Source organism: Triturus cristatus, chromosome 9 (assembly GCF_964204655.1).
Source record: "Triturus cristatus chromosome 9, aTriCri1.1, whole genome shotgun sequence".
Classification (NCBI taxonomy): domain Eukaryota; kingdom Metazoa; phylum Chordata; class Amphibia; order Caudata; family Salamandridae; genus Triturus; species Triturus cristatus.
In genome coordinates, this window is record NC_140592.1 from 50,321,253 (window position 1) to 50,339,782 (window position 18,530).

Genomic DNA, 18,530 nt, shown 5'->3' on the forward strand with positions numbered 1-18,530 from the left:
TACCCACAGTGCAAAGCTCTTTCCATTGGAATCAGCAAAGTCCTATAGGTCCTGGAGGAAGGCACATAGCTCTAGAAAGAGCCTACCTTTACCCTCTTCACATTGTGCAGCTCCGGGCTCCCAACCTCAGCTCTGGACTCTTAGCTCTAAATGACTGAGCACAGCTTCACCCCTGACAGACCCTCCTGGACAGACAACTCATTTCCTATGAAAAAAACAATTAGTACATTTATATAGTGCTTTTACCATTTGTCTAGTCTGTAGGCGCTACATTTCACAGGAAGATTGACATCCTTGGGCAATGATTGTCTCGACTCTATTTTGATTCCTGTCCAGGTGAAATCTCATTCCACGTTGTGGATGTCAATCAGACTGGAATAAAGCCATTTAAGCTACTTCCTAGGCCTTGATATCTGCCCCCCCCCACCAACGTTGGCCAACATCTCTGTACTCCTAGGTTTCTGGTTGTGAAAGGGGTCCTGGTTAGAACTTCTGTGTCTCTCTTTACCATAACCTCAGTCTGGGAAATCTACTGAGAACCCCAGTCCCTCCTCTCTCCCCAGGAGTCACTAAGTACATGAAAACCAGGGTTAACTAATCCTCTCCCCTGGGTAACCAGCAATCTTAGAGCCCACTCCGGGGTCTTTGAGAGCCCTGGCGCTCCTCATCATTGGTGAGCTGGCGACAAAAGCCCCCGTTACCTCAACAACCTGTGAGGGAAACTATTTGGACCCAACCTACAAAAACGGTGAACATTTACACCTGTGCATGTAGCAATAAGTGCGGGTGGCCAGTGTTGGGATTCGCAAACATTTTCTTTACTACGCCGGGAAAGATGCACAGTTGTAGGTCAGATGTCCTACTGGACTATGGGTAGCGCCAGGCAACCATTCTGCACATAGTTATCTGCCCGTCGTGGAGCTGTACCAGGGGTACAGCTCTGCATGGGGAAGTCCTTTTGTCTCCTCGGGCAAACATTTCCGGTTGAACAACCCCTTTCCTTATAGAACATTTGGGGGTGTTCTATTCCTCCACCACCCTGGAAGAGGGTTTAATACAGCTCTTTGCTGGAGCAAAACTGCGAGCATTTCCAGGGTGGAAAGGGGTCTGAGCTGAGTTTGTGGGCGCTCACACGTTCTCAAGGAAACTAGGCCTGGGCAAAAATTTCGTTCCGTTCGCGGAAATTGCGATAATTTGACATTTTTGCGTTCCGCGGAGAGCGCGAAAATGTCAAAAATTCCGGTTTCCGCAGCTTGGCGATAATTTGTTTCTTGCTCGCGCTGTAAAATGATACATTCTCGCGCGCGCGCGATCGCCTTACCTGAATCCCTGCGTTCGCCGACAAGTTTTCTTGATCCGGTCGCGTTCTCCATGAGATGTTGTATTGTTTTTAGCCATTTGCGCTGTCTCGCGACAGTTCGCGCCCGCAGTGACGTCATGCGTCGCGCGATCACGTCTTTCTTCTCGCGATCATGCACCGCGAGAACAACTCAAAACAAGATGGCCGCGCCCGCAAGCAACCACATGGGTAAGTTGGCGACCCGCAACCATGCAGAAAATCTCGCGAACATGCCGGAAAAAAACTTCCGCATCTTCGCGATATTTCTGCTTGTTTGCGATAATTTTAAACATTCTCGCGATAATTTGCGAAGGTTAATTCCGCAAATTCCGCCCACCTCTAAAGGAAACCCTTCCTGGCTCTACCCACTCCCGATCCCTTGCAGGGCTTTACTACTGTGAACATGTATGCCGTTGTAGCATAGACATGCCTGTACGTCTGCTGTGAATCCATTTGGGGATATCTAACAGGCAGAAATGCAACCATGTTCTGCTGCAAGCACACTTGGATGTGGCCTTCAGTTTGTTTTCTGTCTGGGTAGGAAGTGACCTCTTCCCTCCACCCCTTGGACATGGTTCTGCACCCCAGTCCTGCCCTGCATAACCCCATCTTTAGATAAGTCTCTCTCAAGTCTACCAGCTTTAGTGTAATCAAATTCTGATGTAACGCTACAATAAAATGGCTCACGTTGCGCTCTGCAGCAGTCACATTGTAAAGCTTCTTGTGTTTCTGTATAGTTTGTGTTACTACTGCCAATTCGCGACCTCAGTGTCGTAGTCACGTGGCCCTTAGTGGTAAGCCCACAAACTTTCTCAGCTATTGCTCTGAGGTCAGAGTACACTTTCTTCGCACACCTTCCATCTGCTGGTGTTCATTGTTTTCTGCTTTTAAAATATTGTGAAATTTACAGTGCTGGCCCACCTAAACAAGCATTTGCAATGCAATCAGTCTCGCCATTGGGACCTTATATGTATTTATCTATGCAGCACATTAGCCTAGGTGCTGAAATATCGACTGTTCTTTAACATGGATGAAATGTAAGCATTAAACTGCGTGACACGCCAGGTATGGGAACACATGAAGAGAAATATTGCCTTTCAGCGGGAAATGGCATAGTCCAAAGCTCTGTTTTTAATATAAAATCAGGGCCTTCAGTGGTCATTTCACTGAAACTACAAGATTTGAAAAAAATATTGTCTACGGGTGCTTCTGGAAGACAAATTCTATGGACTGGAATCTAGAGAATGCTAAAGTGATTCTGGTATTTCACTGACCTCTGCTGGTCGTTTTCTATCAAGAAAGTTAAATAGAGGCAGTTCCCAGAAATGTAAAAAAAGGAAAGTCTCTCAGCAGAAAGCAATTCTGGTATTTTACTGACCTTAGCTGGTAGTTTTCCATCAAGACAGTTAAATAGAGGCAGTTGAACAGAAAAATAAGTCCCTAAGCGGAAGGAGACAAGTCCTAGGGCTGATCTCCAGAGCCCACAAAGTACATACACATATAAGTATTCACTAAAAAAACCATAGGTTTCAGGGACGTTATAGTTAGTTGAACATTTGACTCATATAAAACCAGAGAAATTCGCCTGTTATAGTTAGTTGAGCTAACTATAACTCGCGCGCCCGCAATGCACTGCTGATGATGTCACATATTACATCACTCATGACATGGTCAGTGACATCACTGATGACATCACTGATGACATCTCAAATGACATCACTCATGACATCACTCATGACATCATCCAGTGAATGTGCGTTTCTATAAAATGTAAATATGTTTTATATATATATGCCAAGGTATATTGAAGAATGAATGCATTTACAAGTGCCTAAAGGAATTATTTTGTATGTGTGTGACTGACTGTATAAGTGAGTGATTGAACGTGTCTTACTGAATGCATGGATTAGTGACTAAACTGTGTAAAAGTCTGTATTAGTCTCTCCATTGGTGTGTAAGCAACTGCTTGGGTTGCTGAATACCTACATGAGTGTCTATATAGGTTGTTGATTTGTTGTCTGAGTATCTGTATGGGTCCCTGAGTGTCTGTGTGGGTGGGTGGGTGTATGAGTCTGTGCATAGATGTCTGAGTGGGTGATTCAGTGGTTGTACGGATTAAAAAGTGCATCTGGAAAGGGCTGTATGGGTGAGTTAGAGTGTCTATGGGTGTGTTGGTGAGTGAATAAATATCTCAGTGGTATATCTGTGACTAACTACATATGTTTTAAGCCACTATATGTGAGTGTTGGAGTATATAAATGAGTATACGTGAGACTAAGTTATTTCAAGAGTGGGTGTATAAATAAGTGTCTGCTTCTATCAGCTGACACTACTTGCACAGATGTGGCACAGCGGCCAGAGCACATGACTTAACAGCATATGACACACAGTTTGGGCTTACGCTTTAATCCCCGACTCCGGCAGCAGCTCAGCTTAGCAACATGAGACTCTAGACAATACCTCACATATATTCCGTACCCCAGGACTTTCATACCAGTACGGGTCAGTAGTTCGTCCTAGTAGTTATAAACACATCCGGATGCTACTTCCACAACTGTAGTGCAGCGGCCACGGCACATGACTTCACAGCATAAAACACACAATTTGGGCTCATGTTTTAAACCCAGAGTCCCGCACCAGCTCACCGTACCTGCATCAGACTCTACCCAATACCTCACTTAATTTCCATAGCCCACCACTTACACAGCGGTAGGGGTAAATACTTCGCTTCGCACCCCCTCTATAGCACACCCTAAACACCCCACAGAGGATACAGTGCTCTTACCCTCCTATTTCCCACTTCCCCCCCCCCTTTTTTCACCTTACTCACTTCAACGGAATCACAAAATGGTGGCCAACACTTCCTAGTTGCAACAGCTCACACCGCTCGCAGCCAATCAGCAACAAGCTCGTGCTTGTAACGCCTCAGCCAATCAGATGGCAGAATTCCCAAATATTGATTTCTGTAAATTTCGATATTTCTCAAAAACTACTGAACAAATTTACACCAAATAAACAAAAGCGTGATTTCTTGACCAAGACCCTTCTCCCTGCCAAATTTGTTGTAATTCCATTCACCCGTTCGACCTGTAGCCTTGTCTAAAGTTTCCTATGGAAATTAACATGGAGAAAACACGTTTTGGACCCCACTTTTTTCTTGGCCCACCCTTGACGAATCACACCAAAACTTTCAACATAGGAGATGATCTCAACAAAGAATTAGTTTTGAAAATTTCGGGAAGATTCGTCAATCGGCGCCAAAGTTATTGGGAATAGAATGTTGCCATTTTCCTATGGTAACTAAGTCTTAACTATAACTAACTACTGGTGACCGCCAGTCGGTAAAATACTAAAGTATATAAGTATATACTAAAGTAATTACAAGAGGTCTTGAATGCTCGACCTAAAAATTGAGATTTCCTGGTTTCTCTTCAGTATGTTAAGTTCTTCTCCACATGGCAAGATAAGTTTCACACTAATTCAACTTAGTCAACCTGGAAAATGTATTCAGAATGTTTCTGTCAATTTGACCAGTTGCAGAGTTTTTCTGTGCATAATGGCACAGTGCTGAAAACACCAGGGACTGCAGCACATAAAGCGAGCACAAAAGTGCTGATTTAAGACATGTCACCGCCACAGTTTTACTCAGATTGGTTTCCTAAATAGTTGAAGAAGTCCAGCAGCACCTGTCAGGAGTAAATGGCTGCCTGACATGGGAACTTTGCTGGCATATGATGCTTGTGGTGGAACATGTAGCAGCATTTTTAAACGTATCTCAGCGCATAATACAACATTAAAAACAAAACAACCTAATAACACAATTAAAACATAACAGGGCACAAACTAGTCAAAAGACATCTCAATACAGCAGTGACATTGCAAAACAACACCACATTGCAATAATAGGGCACAGAAAGATACCTTGTCACACATTACCATCTCCGAAACCCACTTTCATAATGTTGGTAAAAAGTGTTGCCCCAAAACACTGCCTTAAGGTACCACATAGGAGATGAAATAGAGCCAGCCAAAACTTGTGGTGTTCCGGCCTCAGCTGTTTTCAATATATCATGCACAATCATTTTATTAGTCCGGGAATAAAGATATATACACCAATTACATTTTCATAAAAGTCATTCGTTTGACGTGGGTGCAGCAAAGTGGAAAGCTTTGCAGACTGCAAAGTTCCAAAGATTTCCATAGCACTTAAAATATACAACTTCACTCATCTCCACTTTTTTCATATATATGTGCATAATCGGTTTATTTCCGGCCTCTGAATCTAAGATCATATCAAAACGCTGGGCATGTCATCTCTCATCAGGACCACTTCCCAGTGCACCTGCAACAGTGGAAAGTCCACCCACATGGTAGTATTTCCACTGTTGTAAGTTCAGACTTAGAGGCAGAAACGATTGTGGACCACAGAGAGTGAAGCTGCAAAATGCAGCTAACACCACAAAAGATGTAGATTTGTCCATCATCCCCTTTGGTTTTGCTTTGTTCGCCCCAAGTTGGCAGGGTATGCCCAGACGTGGGTCCCTTGCTCACTTTGCCACTGGATTCAAGATAGCCAGGCTGATGAGGGTTATGAACCTGAAACCGGTCCCAGGATGCTCTGGCCCAGGGAAGTTCGGGCTGGACTGTTCCCATGAGGCACAGGGTCAAGACTGATTTGCATATGGCCATGTCTGAACTGGGGTGGTAGAGTGAGCTAAAGGATGATGATGGATTAATCCCAGATCAGTTGACTGGGGGTGAGTGTTTGATTTGCTCAAACGCTCTGTCCATCATTCCCATTGGTATCGATTTGTATTTTGAACATTTTGCAGAAAATTTAGCACAGTAAATGCACTATTAGTTCTGTTCTGTTCCTGTTGAAGGTGGGTGTAGGCAACTATTCATAGTTTCAAAGCAACGTGGCTGTAGTGGAGGGTTGGCCCTCCTAGACCTACGCTGGACACCCCTTCAATAGTTTTAGACAGTATAACTCGGGATATGAATTTGTAACGCCTCACCTCTAGGTTCTACACAGTCACCTCCAGTATCTCACTTTCAGAGTGCACTTACTCTGAGATCGGTGTTATTTTCACGAGTCACCACTTGTACTGTGTGTTGAAAAGCTGAGCCGCTTCCCAAGATCCAGGTACCTGTAGCACAGGGGTGTCCAAAGTGCACCCACATGGGCAGATTCATGCAGATTATCAGGCTGGAGACATAACATGGATTTACAGTTAAATGATACTGAAGGGAATCTGTAGTTATCCTGATAATTAGGCATGGATCCGGCCCCCATGGACCAACATTTATGTTAAATTCTTGGAATGTTTTGACATAGGTAATCCACGTGATGATTCATTTTCTAACACACGGTGCCTATGTGGACCTCATATCACTAACGTTGCAGGTTGTAAACAACCAATCACTGAAGGGTTTATAGAGTGCGGATAATCACCCGTGTTGGTCTTAAGGCGCTGTCTCCAATCAGCAGTTCTTGGGGTTTGCAGAGTTGAATGGTTGCACCAGCCCCTTTGAATGGTGTAGATACAGGAGTGCAGGGCTCTGATTGGCCACCGTGGGATGTCACATACAAGGCATCACGTTTGAAGTGTGAAGGCATGGCCTGAGTTTCAGGGCTTCTTAGGGAACAGCCAGAGTGGCAGATGGGGCTTCTCACTGACAAAGCTCATGTGGTTAAAGATGGTTAAAGATCAGTTAGCAACTAGTGTGTCACCATATTTATTGCATTTTATAATCATGTACTCTGGGTACTATCAGAGCACGAGCTGCAGGCAGAGGGCTGGGCAGCAACAACACGTGGGTTGAGGACATTACATTGGCGACCCAGTACAGTCTGACCTTCCCTGGCAATCACTGTACCAGTGTTCATGGGGTGGAGAGCAGGGGGGCTCTCAGGGTGTTGAAAGTCTATCTCTTGGTGTTGTATTGGCCTGAAACCCATACTGTGTTAGATGTGAGGTCCCTTACTCTTTTCCAGCTGCTCTGTAACCTCCTGTTGCTTTTCTTCCTCCAGGCTCCGACGATGAAGGCGTGGATCCCGTTACTGACGGTACTGTACAGCGTGGTCTTCTCTCCTGAAGGGGCGGCCGGCCAGCGACGTAAGTGGCACCCACAATTGGCAGTCAGGTCTTTTTTTGGGGTAGGCATGAGTGGAAGGGGAAATGTGTGACATCCACAAAGGCACCCTTTTTTAAATGGGATGTGGAGGGAGCAAGGGGGGTTCAATGGCCAACTTCTCCCATGGTTGGTCGTTAACAAGGTTGAATGTCCCATCACAGAAGTTTTCTGGGCAGCCACCTGGCCTTCTCCGCACACCTTCATTTCGTCTGTGAAGGCGCAGCCGACACCCAGTATCTGCAGGGACAGTGTTGACATTGATCTTGCCGTTACTTCGGTCGAGGGACAATCCACCAACAGGTTTATTCAGACATATTCATTCACCCGCTTACGGATCCCTTCATAAAGCAGGTCTTCTCTAAAGTGTCTTTGTCAAGTGTTTGGAAGAAAGAGGCAAAGTCCACTCAAAAAATGAAGGAGGTTGAATGTCCAAGTCTGAACCCCTTCTTGGAATAGTGTCAGAGTAGGCGCGATCGGGGACAAATGATGGAGACGGGATCTGATTTATCCAGCAGTAAATTTACAACGAGGATCCGACCTGAAGAGCATCGATGAGAGCCAATAGCTGTCAAGTTTCCCAGGTCCATGCGTGATGTGGTGTTCCATTTCTGTTTCTTCCTTTGAATTCTGGGACTTGTAGTCTTGTTTTCTAATGGGATAAACAACACTACGAGTCCCAGAATTCAAAGGCAAAACCTGGACTGGAGCAGCACATGGACCTGGGAAACTTGACAGGGATGGAGCGCAGCCAGGTATCTTTATATAGTTCTTGATTCGAAGCTCTCTGCCAGAGGCATCAATTGTTTCCCTGTTCACCAACAGATCATGAACCACATTCCCTATTAACCATGGTGCTTCACTCAGATTAAAAAATGTGGAGTCCTTCTGGACCTCAAAATGATTTGGACACAAATTCAATGCTTATATGAGGCAACATTCAAAATATCTATGGTTTGGTCAATCATCCATATTTGACTGATCTCCAGATATTGATCTTCTGAAAATGTCCTCAATTTCAGACCAGGCTACCGTTGACTGAAGTCAGGTTGCAAATGCATGTATAAGCCAAAGCCGGCGCTCATACGGGTGTGGCGCAGTGGAACGAGTGTGGAGTGACTTGTACAGTTCCTGCTGACCAAGTGGGCATGCATAGAAGGCCTCTCCATGCACCAGTGGATTGTTTGTGCACTTTGTGAAAACATGGCACTAGGCCCTGAAGATTTTAAGGGTGCCCACACCCCTTGAGTACAACAAACCCTTCAAATCTTCTCCAGACATCAACCCTTCATGAGGTCAGGCAGGGAGCGGGAACGTGTGGTTGCCAGTGAGATATGGCTGCTCTAAGCACAACATTCTGTTTTCTGGAAGGGTGACCAGTTGTTCCTATAAGCAGCTCATTCCTTTCCTTTCCTCTCACTTCTTCCCTCTCTGGTTTCCTCCTCTTTCTCTTTCTTCATCTCTTCCGCCCTTCTCTCTCCATTCTTCCCCACGTCTCCTCCCGGGGGTGGATATTTACCCTCGTCCACCCATAGCAGCAGAGACATTCCCACATATCTCCACGAGAGATTACTGGCCAACGGTATCTCTTTCTGACTATCTTCAGTCACAATTAAAAATTTGCGAACATTCGTGACAAGAATTTTCAATTCTATTAAGGACAACGGAGGCGAGGATTATGCTTCTCATTCTTTGCTTTATTCCAACAGCAGCCAATAAAAAAACATATTTTTTTATTCCAAACTACAAATCCCATGAGTCCAATGCATCACGATACCATAGAGACTAACACAACATAAGGGCCCGTCGAGGCAGACACCTCCTCTTTCTTTGTGTGACCATTAACTGTTAAGTCCATAATTTGAACAAATTACTCCTCTTTGAACTGAGATCCTGAACCATTGTCTCTGTGAACCAAACATCCGGAAACCAATAGGTGAACTTCGGCTCCGAGGAACGAAACCCAGATGATCACAACAGGTGAGCGAGCCTCACATCGCAAAGGGAAAACCATTCCCAACGAACTCCTGAACAGAGAGCAATTTTCACTTGCCACTGGAATCTGAAACAAAGATAAAAATTCCGTAATAACGGTAATCCCCAAACCATGTTCCAATCTGAAATGGCATAAACTCTTCAGACATAAAAAGGGGGGGAAAGAGAGAGAATAATGAAGGCAATATAATGCAACCTAAAACCAACATCAATTGATTTACATATACATTCAATAATCATGTAAACTCTGGGTGGGATAATCCTCGCCTCCGTTGTCCTTAATAGAATTGAAAATTCTTGTCACGAATGTTCGCAAATGTTTAATTCTATGTCAGGACCGGAGGCTCCTATTATGATTGTTTAACCCCTTCAGTGCCCATGACGAGATGGTCTCGTCATGGGCCGCGGTTGCGCTGTGCCCATGACGAGACAATCTCGTCATGAACTCCACCCGCTAATAGAAAGCCCGGCACAGGGCGGGGAAAGGGCAGGGCACGCAAGAGGTTAAAGCCTAGCCACCACCACTGATGCAATATCCAATATAGGTTTGTAATAAAATGATTTAAAGGTAGACTCATTTGACCAATCCGCAGTGCTCATGATGTCGGATAGGGTTACGCCTAAGGAAAAAGATTTAGACGCCATTGCGCCCCGCACAGAATGTGCACCAAACTGAGAAACATCAATGCCTGCTTCATTCATGATCCAACGCACCCATCTCGCCAAAGTAGCTGACGACACTGGGCGAAAAGGCTTCTGCAATGCAATCAACAGTTGACCCTGCATGTCAGAACGGAAACTAGCTGTACTCACCTCGTACGCTTTGACACATTGCACCACACATAAATTGGGATTATCCGGAAAGGCCGAATAAGACACTGAAGTGGAATTGCTTTTGGTCCGTCTGGTGATAGAGAAAGTCACCCCTTCTGGGGAGAACCGACGCCCCGCGAGATCCAAAGCTCTAATATCAGAAACTCTCTTGCACGAGACCAAACATAACAACATCACCAGCTTGGCGGAAAGCCGTTAGGTGGCCAAGACTCCAAAAAGCGAAGCACCACTGTCACGTCCCACAAAAAAGTGTATTTTGGACACGGAGGTTTGACCATCCGGATACCCCTAAGCAGTTTACACACCAGAGGGTGTTCTCCCACTGGCTTGCCCTCCAAAGGAGCATGTCCAGCGGAAATAGCAGATCTAAAATTGTTTACTGTCCTATAAGCAAAACCAGATGACGCCAAAGAAGCAAGGAAATTCATGACCTTGGAGACATTAGCTGTAGTGGGATCGACGTCCCATTGAATACACCAGCTACACCACTTGTTCCATGCTGATGAATACCGCTTATGGGTATTATCTGACCATGCCTGCTTGACGAAGTTGGAAGCGTCTGTCGAAAGACCCGGGACCTTTCATCTGTCCCTGAAACTCGCCACGCTACGAGAAGTAGCTGACCTGAGATCACTAACGGATGAGGGGCCTTGAAAGGGTCCAGCAACAGGTTCCATCTCTGAGGTAGGAGAATTGGTGTCGCACAAGACATTTCCAGAACTATCGGGAACCAAGCTTGTGCTCTCCACAAAGGTGTAACCAACACCATCTCCATTCGCTGGCGTCTGGCCTGAGCCAGGACCCTGGAAATCATGACAAACGGCGGGAAGGCATAACAAAGGACTGATGGCCAGGTTTGAAGAAACGCATCCGAGGCTAGTGCCTCCGGATCCGGGCGCCAGCTGTAGAAATCCGGAAGTTGCTTGTTCAGCCGTGACGCGAACAGGTCCAACTGACACGGACCCCATAGGAGGTTCAGCATCCGGAAGACTCGAGGGTGTAACCGCCAATCGCTGTAATCCCGTAGGTACCGGGGATGCCAGTCAGCCACCTCGTTCTTCCGGCCCGGGAGGTATTCTGCCACTATTGACAGATTGTACTGAAGACAGTAATGCCAAAAATCCTTGGCAATCTCCGCTAGGATGCGAGATCGTGTACCCCCTAGTTTATTTACGTACCGGACTGCTGATATGTTGTCCATTCTTAGAAGAATGCAGCAGTTCATCTTCTGCGGGGAGAGACTGCGAATTGCGATCGATCCCGCTAACAACTCCAGACAATTGATGTGAAGGGAGAGTTCCTTCCGGAGACCAACGACCCCCCCGTCGAGATCGGACCGCAGCGGGCTCCCCAGCCCCAACGACTGGCGTCCGACTCGATCACTACTTCTGGATTGGACCTGAAAATGGCTCTGCCATTCCACGATTCCATGTGGTCGAGCCACCACAACATTTCCCACCTCGCTTCCTCTGAAAGAGGGATCTGATCGTTATAGCTGAGGCCTTTGCGGAGATGTTGAATCTTTTATCGTTGGAGAGCACGGTAGTGAAGGGGTCCCGGAAAGATGGCCTGAATCGAGGAGGCCAACAAGCCCACTACCCGGGCTATGGATCGTAAGGACACAGTCCGCTTGTTCACTATCGACCTCAACTCTTTCTTGATCGTTTTGATCTTGGGTGTGGGAAGGAGAAGCTGGCAGGTGCGAGAATCCACCTGAAAGCCCAGAAATTCTATGGACTGCGTGGGTACCAGAACGGATTTCTGAGAATTCACAATGAAGCCAAGGTTTTGAAGAAGGAGAATGAACCACTCCAGATGTGTCATCACTAAACGCAGACATTGCGCCATGATAATGACGTCGTCCAGATAGACGATCAGCCTCACTCCGCGGGAGCGCAGTGACTCCATCACTGGACGAAGGAGTTTCGTGAAGCACCATGGTGCTGACGAAAGTCCGAAAGGAAGAACTGCGTACTCGTAACAGACGCCTCGCCACAGAAATTGAAGAAAACGGCGATGAGGAGCGTATATGGGCACGGCCAGGTAGGCGTCCTTCAGGTCCAGACGGACCATCCAATCGCCTTCCTGCAGCAGATCGCGCAGAAGGTGGATGCCCTCCATTTTGAAATGGCGGTAAACGATCCATCCATTGAATTCTTTGAGGTTCAGAACCAACCTGTACCCGCCCCCTTTCTTCTCGACCAGGAACACGTTGCTGAGGAAACCGTGGGAATGGAGCCGAGACTCGACAACTGCCCCCTTCTGTAAGAGAGAGTGTATTTCACCTGTGATAAAACTCTGATCGAGTTGGGAAAAATGGATGGGAGGGGGGGGAAAATGCTGGACGGGGGTGTTGTACATTTCCAATTTGTAACCCTGTACCGTTTTCCAGGATCCAGGGATCCTGCGAGAGCGTTTGCCAAGCATGCAGGAAATATTGAATGCGACCCCCCCAACTGTACCTCTGAACAAAGGATAAGTCTCACCTGCAGATCCTGACTCCTGGTGGTTTCCCTGGTTGCCACCGAACCTGCCTCTGCGGAAACGGTTCCGCGCCCGTCTGGAGGGGTAGAAATTGGAGTTCCCAGAATAGTTGTCTTGGTAACCTCCTCTGTTGTGGTGTTGACCACGCGGGGCGCCTTTGCGATGACCTCGGCCGGACGACCGCCCTCGATTTCTTCCGGCCCTGGCGAAAACCGGTCGGAAGGCCCGCCGTAGCAATTCCTGCGCCTTATCGAGGCCGCTGAAAGTACCCACGAATTTGGTGAGCTCCTTCAAAAAAGTTGCCCGAAAAGGAGACCCTGGGCTACTGGACCTGCCTCCGATGAAGATAATTCCGCCAGTTTAGGGTCTAGCTTGAGGAGGATCGATCTCCTCCGTTCGCTAGACATAGCGCAGTTAGCATTGCCCAACAAGCACACCCCACGCTGCGCCCAACCAATGAGGTCATCGGGATTCACTGGAGACCCGGACTCTTTTGCCTGGAGACCCAACTCAAGAATTTTTGCCAACGGCCCGGACAAATCTAAAAGCTTGTCCTGGCATGACCGCCAGGCGCGGTCAAAGCCCTTTTTCGGGTCCTTAGAATATTTCCGAAGGTAGGTTATCATGGTCGGGTCAACTTCAGGGGTCTCCGCCACTCAGGCCGCCAAATCAGGTCTGGGGCACTCAGATTTAAGGGGTGCCCTGACGTCCTTTTCGAAAGGGCGACGGAGGTTTGATTGGAGGTAGTCCGCTACTTCCTGCAAGGGGGTCCATGCCGAAGAATTGGGGTGAATGATATCCGACGGATCGAAGGTCAGGTGTCTAGGCGGTGGCGTGGGCTCCACATGATGCTCCTTCCTAGTCTTTTTAGCATGGTGAGTGCATCCTTCCTGATCGGACTCACTGTTCGCCGAGGAATCTCCCTTGTCTTCGTGAGAAGACTCATTCTGGTCAGAATGCGCCAAATAAGCGTGATCATTCGCTAAGGCCTTGGATAGCCGAGCAAAGTCCTCCAAGTGAGGATTAGAGGCCTTCTTACCAGTTGGCTTGGGATGGCCCGTAATAATGGAAAGAGGACGCGCGCGAGCAGAGACGCGTCGTCCTCAGTGCCCCGTTCACTCCCGCTCCACTTTGAATACAGGCTACGGGCACAGAGCGCCCTGCCGGGGAGGCCGAAGCGCTCCCGATGATCAGTCACACACGCGAGTGACCCGCTACACGAGCAGCATACAGAACCAACGGACAACGAGCGGTAACGTCTCGTCATGCAAGTAAGCAATAAACGCTTTGTCAACAGTAAACTACCATAAAGACATTAAATAGTATAATGAAACTAATTATCATGCCCAGTGCGCGTCAAACCCATACACCACAATCAAATAAAAGCAGTAAGGGAGAGGCACTTAACTGGCTGCAGAGCAGCAAAGAAAGAGGAGGTGTCTGCCTCGACGGGACCTTATGTAGTGTTAGTCTCTATGGTATCGTGATGCATTGGACTCATGGGCTTTGTAGTTTGGAATAAAAAAAGATGTTTTTTTATTGGCTGCTGTTGGAATAAAGCAAAGAATGAGAAGCATAATCGGAGCCTCCGGTCCTGACATAGAATTCAGCTCTGCTGATGAGAGAGCGTGTGCCATGCTGCATCAGCAGTGTGAGTGTGCCATTGAGTGACATCAGTTAGCGGTCTAGTGTTGTGTGCTTGCTGGGCCCTGCAGTCCCCTCATATGCATCTGATTGGATGGTCACTCTCTCAGTTGAAACCAGGAGGGGGGGGGAGCAGCAAGCCGGAGCAGATCCACATTTTTAGACTGTGGAGGTCTCCTTTCCAGACACTGTTCGGGTGAAGACATCTCTCACCAGGGGGTCCCCCATTTTGAAAACTCCAGGGAGCCCCTTCCTTAATAAGTAGGTTCTCCCTTGATCTTTCCATCAGTGACCTTGAATAATAACGCCTTCCTGGTGAGTGCGTTTTGAGGGTGGGAGTGGGCATCGGTATCTGGTCTGGCCCAGTGACCGTATCACGTGACATTGTCAAGTCAAGACACTGACTGGTGAAGCCAGCAGCTCTGTCTGCATGTGTGAGGGTGGGAGTGGTCCGACTCCTGTTGCAAATGGATGAAATGCTGTCAAACACGGGGTCCAGGAGGGCCAGGAAACCCTGGAGAAAATGAGGGGGTCTTACAGCTTAGCTCAAATATTGAGGTTGTTCTGTTCCCACAGGTGTCTATTTCACTTCCATTCGATCATTCTGTTCCACCGAGTAAGTCACTTATAAGAAGGGAGCTTACAGTGAAGTCAGTTACTTCATGTGTATCAGTCGGACACATGGGAGCCTTCAGTGGTGATGGAATTCCAGTGAGAGGTGCAGATCAAAGCAGCACAGCGCCTTGTGAGTTGGAAGTGAAACACAACAGTGAGGCTTCTAGCAGTGTGCAGTGTGCAGTGCACTTATTGATGTATTGTCACTGAGATGAGCACATGCGTGAAACGGGTTCATGTGTGACTGAGTTCAGGAAGTTTGTTGCTGCTCATAATAATGTGAAGTGTAAACAGGACAGAGGGGGTCGCTGCAGCTCTGCAGGTTGTTTCTGTTTTATGATCAGTGGTTGCTCTAAAGGGGGGGATTGATTGTAACAGGGGCCGCCCAAAGCACCTGGAACCAGGGGCAATGATGTATAAATGTGCATTAGTAGCTCCAAGTAGAACCAAAAGAAGACACGTGGGTAATCACATTCAGGATCGGAAAAGTTCATCAACGAGTATCCATCAGTGGCAATAAGCAAAAGACTGAGTCCACAAAAGCGTTTTATATTTACAGTGTCAATCATGACTCAACATGTATGTGTGCTCAGTTCTCAGGCGATCACACAGTGAATATAAAATAAATAGTACCCAGTGTATATAAAAGAAAGCGACAATGGAACATCTCTGTAGTCTTTCTAAAAGGTACAGTTCTTTGACTCCCAACAGAACGACAAATTAAAGACCAATAATCCTTGTCCAGTTGTGGGAAGCGTCAGTGGTGTTTCGGCCCAAGTGAATGAACGGGTCATCATCAGGACGAGGCGAGCTTTATTGAGCGAGAGCATGGATTCGTACTTGGAATTACTAATGTAATTCAGTAACGGGAACACGCACCCTGAATCAACTGGGCGTAGGTGAACAGGGGTAAACTTTAGCCACACGAAGGCTACCGGGCTCAGCATGTAGAAGGCGTAGGCATCAGTCGGAGTGCCGCTTGGAACTGAAAGGATCAGGATGCCCAACACTATCATGTGCCCCATCCCTGCCACTCTTCCAGTCTATAAATCCCTCCCCATCGCTGTTGCCCACATTCCTGTCACACTTATAGTCATTGACACTCACCCTAGCTATCACCTCCCCTATCTCTGTCTCACTCCTAACCCCTGTCGAGCAGTCAGTCCCCATCCTCCTGTCCATCCCTGCCACACTCCCATACTATGTCACTCTCCAGTCACACTCCTAGCCTTTGTCACCCTCCCTATCCATGTCACACCCACAGCATCTGTCCCCCGCCCCATCCCTAAAACACTCATAGTCTCTGCTACCCTCCCACTACCTCCCACCCTCCCCGTTGCTGCCATCTCATCCTTGTGACACTCTCAGCCTTTGCCACCCTCCCTGGCCTTTCCACACTCTTACTCTCTGTCACACATGCAGTGCCTGCCGCCCTCCCGGTGCCTGTCACTTCCGCACACCATATATGACCCTTCCCATCACCTTCATACTTGGAGACCTTGCCACACTCTTTGTCCCTGTCAGACTGCCAATCCCTGCCACCTCTTTCTGCCGCCACCACATCCCTGTGGTACTTTTCTCCAGTGAAGCAGCAATTCTGGAAAACAAAAGTGATTGGCAAAAGATAAGTTGGGCTAGAGGGACTTTCTTGGGTTGGGAATACCAGGCCTCCCTTGCACTCTGATCGCAGGATGAGGTGTCCACCCCAGACCTGTGATCACAGGATGAGGTGTCCACCCTGGACCTCTGATCACAGGATGAGGTGGCTACTCCGAGACTATGATCACAGGATGAGGTGGCCACTCCGAGACTATGATCGCAGGTTGAGGTGTCCACCCCAGACCTGTGATCACAGGATGAGGTGTCCACCCTGGACCTCTGATCACAGGATGAGGTGGCCACTCCGAGACTATGATCACAGGATGAGGTGGCCACTCCGAGACTATGATCGCAGGTTGAGGTGTCCACCCCAGACCTGTGATCACAGGATGAGGTGTCCACCCTGGACCTCTGATCACAGGATGAGGTGGCCACTCCGAGACTATGATCACAGGATGAGGTAGCCATCCCGACACTCTGATCGCAGGATGAGGTGGCCATCCCGGCACTGTGATCGCAGGATGAGGTGGCCATCCCGGCACTGTGATCGCAGGATGAGGTGGCCATCCCGGCACTCTGATCGCAGGATGAGGTGTCCACCCTGTACCTGTGATCACAGGATGTGGTGGTGACTCCAGGACTCTGATCGCAGGATGAGGTAGCCACCCCAGAGCTCTGATCACAAGGTGAGGGATCCACCATGGCACTGTGATCACAGGATGAGGTAGTTACTGCATGAGTGCAGGATAGATAGAGTTAGGACAGAGTGGAAGAGCAGAGATGGAAGAGACAAAGAGAGAGACAAAGAGAGAGAGAGTAGCCATTTAAACTGCACCCACCGACCCTCTCTGGCAGTGTAACCCTCCATTTCCTCATCTCAGATACCTTCTCTGACCCATTACAATGTAGTGACCGAGCAGCACCAAATGTGCCGGATCTGAGATTCCAGTGTAAGATTATGCATTCCCCGCACCTTGCCCCCACACCGTCCCCCACTTTGCATGGGCCAGAAGGGGGGTCGCATGATTCTGTAATGGGATGCACGTCAAGGAAGATTCTATTTGAATGCACGTGCATGCTGCATTCACAGTACATCCATTGGATAAGGATGTGCGCTGTCAGCAGCAACATGTTGTGCCCTGTGTAGGTTTAGAAGTGACGCCCCTTCCACACCATGCGTGCATTCCCAGACTCCTGAGTCTGACAGTCCAGGGCATTCATGGAGGGGTGTCTGCCGCTTCTGGGTCCAGGCCATTGCACTCAGTGTGCATGAATGCTCCTTCTCAAACTGCAGGACTGAACCTCACAGCCCCGTCTGGAAGGAACCTCAGATTTGAGCTTTCCTCCACTGGACTGCTGCTCACAGGAGTCTGGGCGTGCGTGCACGTGATGGAGGGGCTCCTACTCACCTGCGGGTACATTTAGGGCCTTATTCAGATATTGTCGGATGCACTGCTTGAAATGGAAAAACAGAAGTGCAGGGACTCTGCAATTAAAAGTATAGCAGTTCTCTTGAGAAGTGCCGGTACTCTTCCTCTCAAAATAAAAAATTGCCGGTACGCTGTACCGGACAGTACCGGTCCATTTAAAGCACTGGACTCGGATGGAATATTCGCACAAATGCGACGGATATCTCTTCCGCCCTATTACGCTCTCCATAGGATATAATGGGATCGTAAAACGGCGGACGGGATATCCATCTTGTAGTATTCTCCTCCGCCAAGATCTAAATGAGGCCCTAGGTATAAGACATCTGAGTTTGGGAGTCTGTCTTAGGGGAAATATTACTTTCCCTCTGGACTGGACCTGAAGCTTCAGATTGAGTAATCGGAGCGTGTCTGCTCGTGAGGCATAAACGGCGTAACTCTGCAAGATGTCTCACTTC

General features: G+C 47.9%; 1 protein-coding gene across 1 annotated transcript in view; it reads left to right on the plus strand.

Annotated features, from left to right (window-relative positions):
• COL7A1 (collagen type VII alpha 1 chain) overlaps positions 1-18,530 on the plus strand; it is a 291,474-nt gene that overhangs the window by 88,335 nt on the left and 184,609 nt on the right. The window contains exon 2 of the mRNA XM_085624371.1: positions 7,374-7,458. Within this exon, the coding sequence (XP_085480497.1) occupies positions 7,383-7,458 (76 nt within the window). The 5' untranslated portion in view covers positions 7,374-7,382. The remainder of the gene's footprint in view (positions 1-7,373; positions 7,459-18,530) is intronic.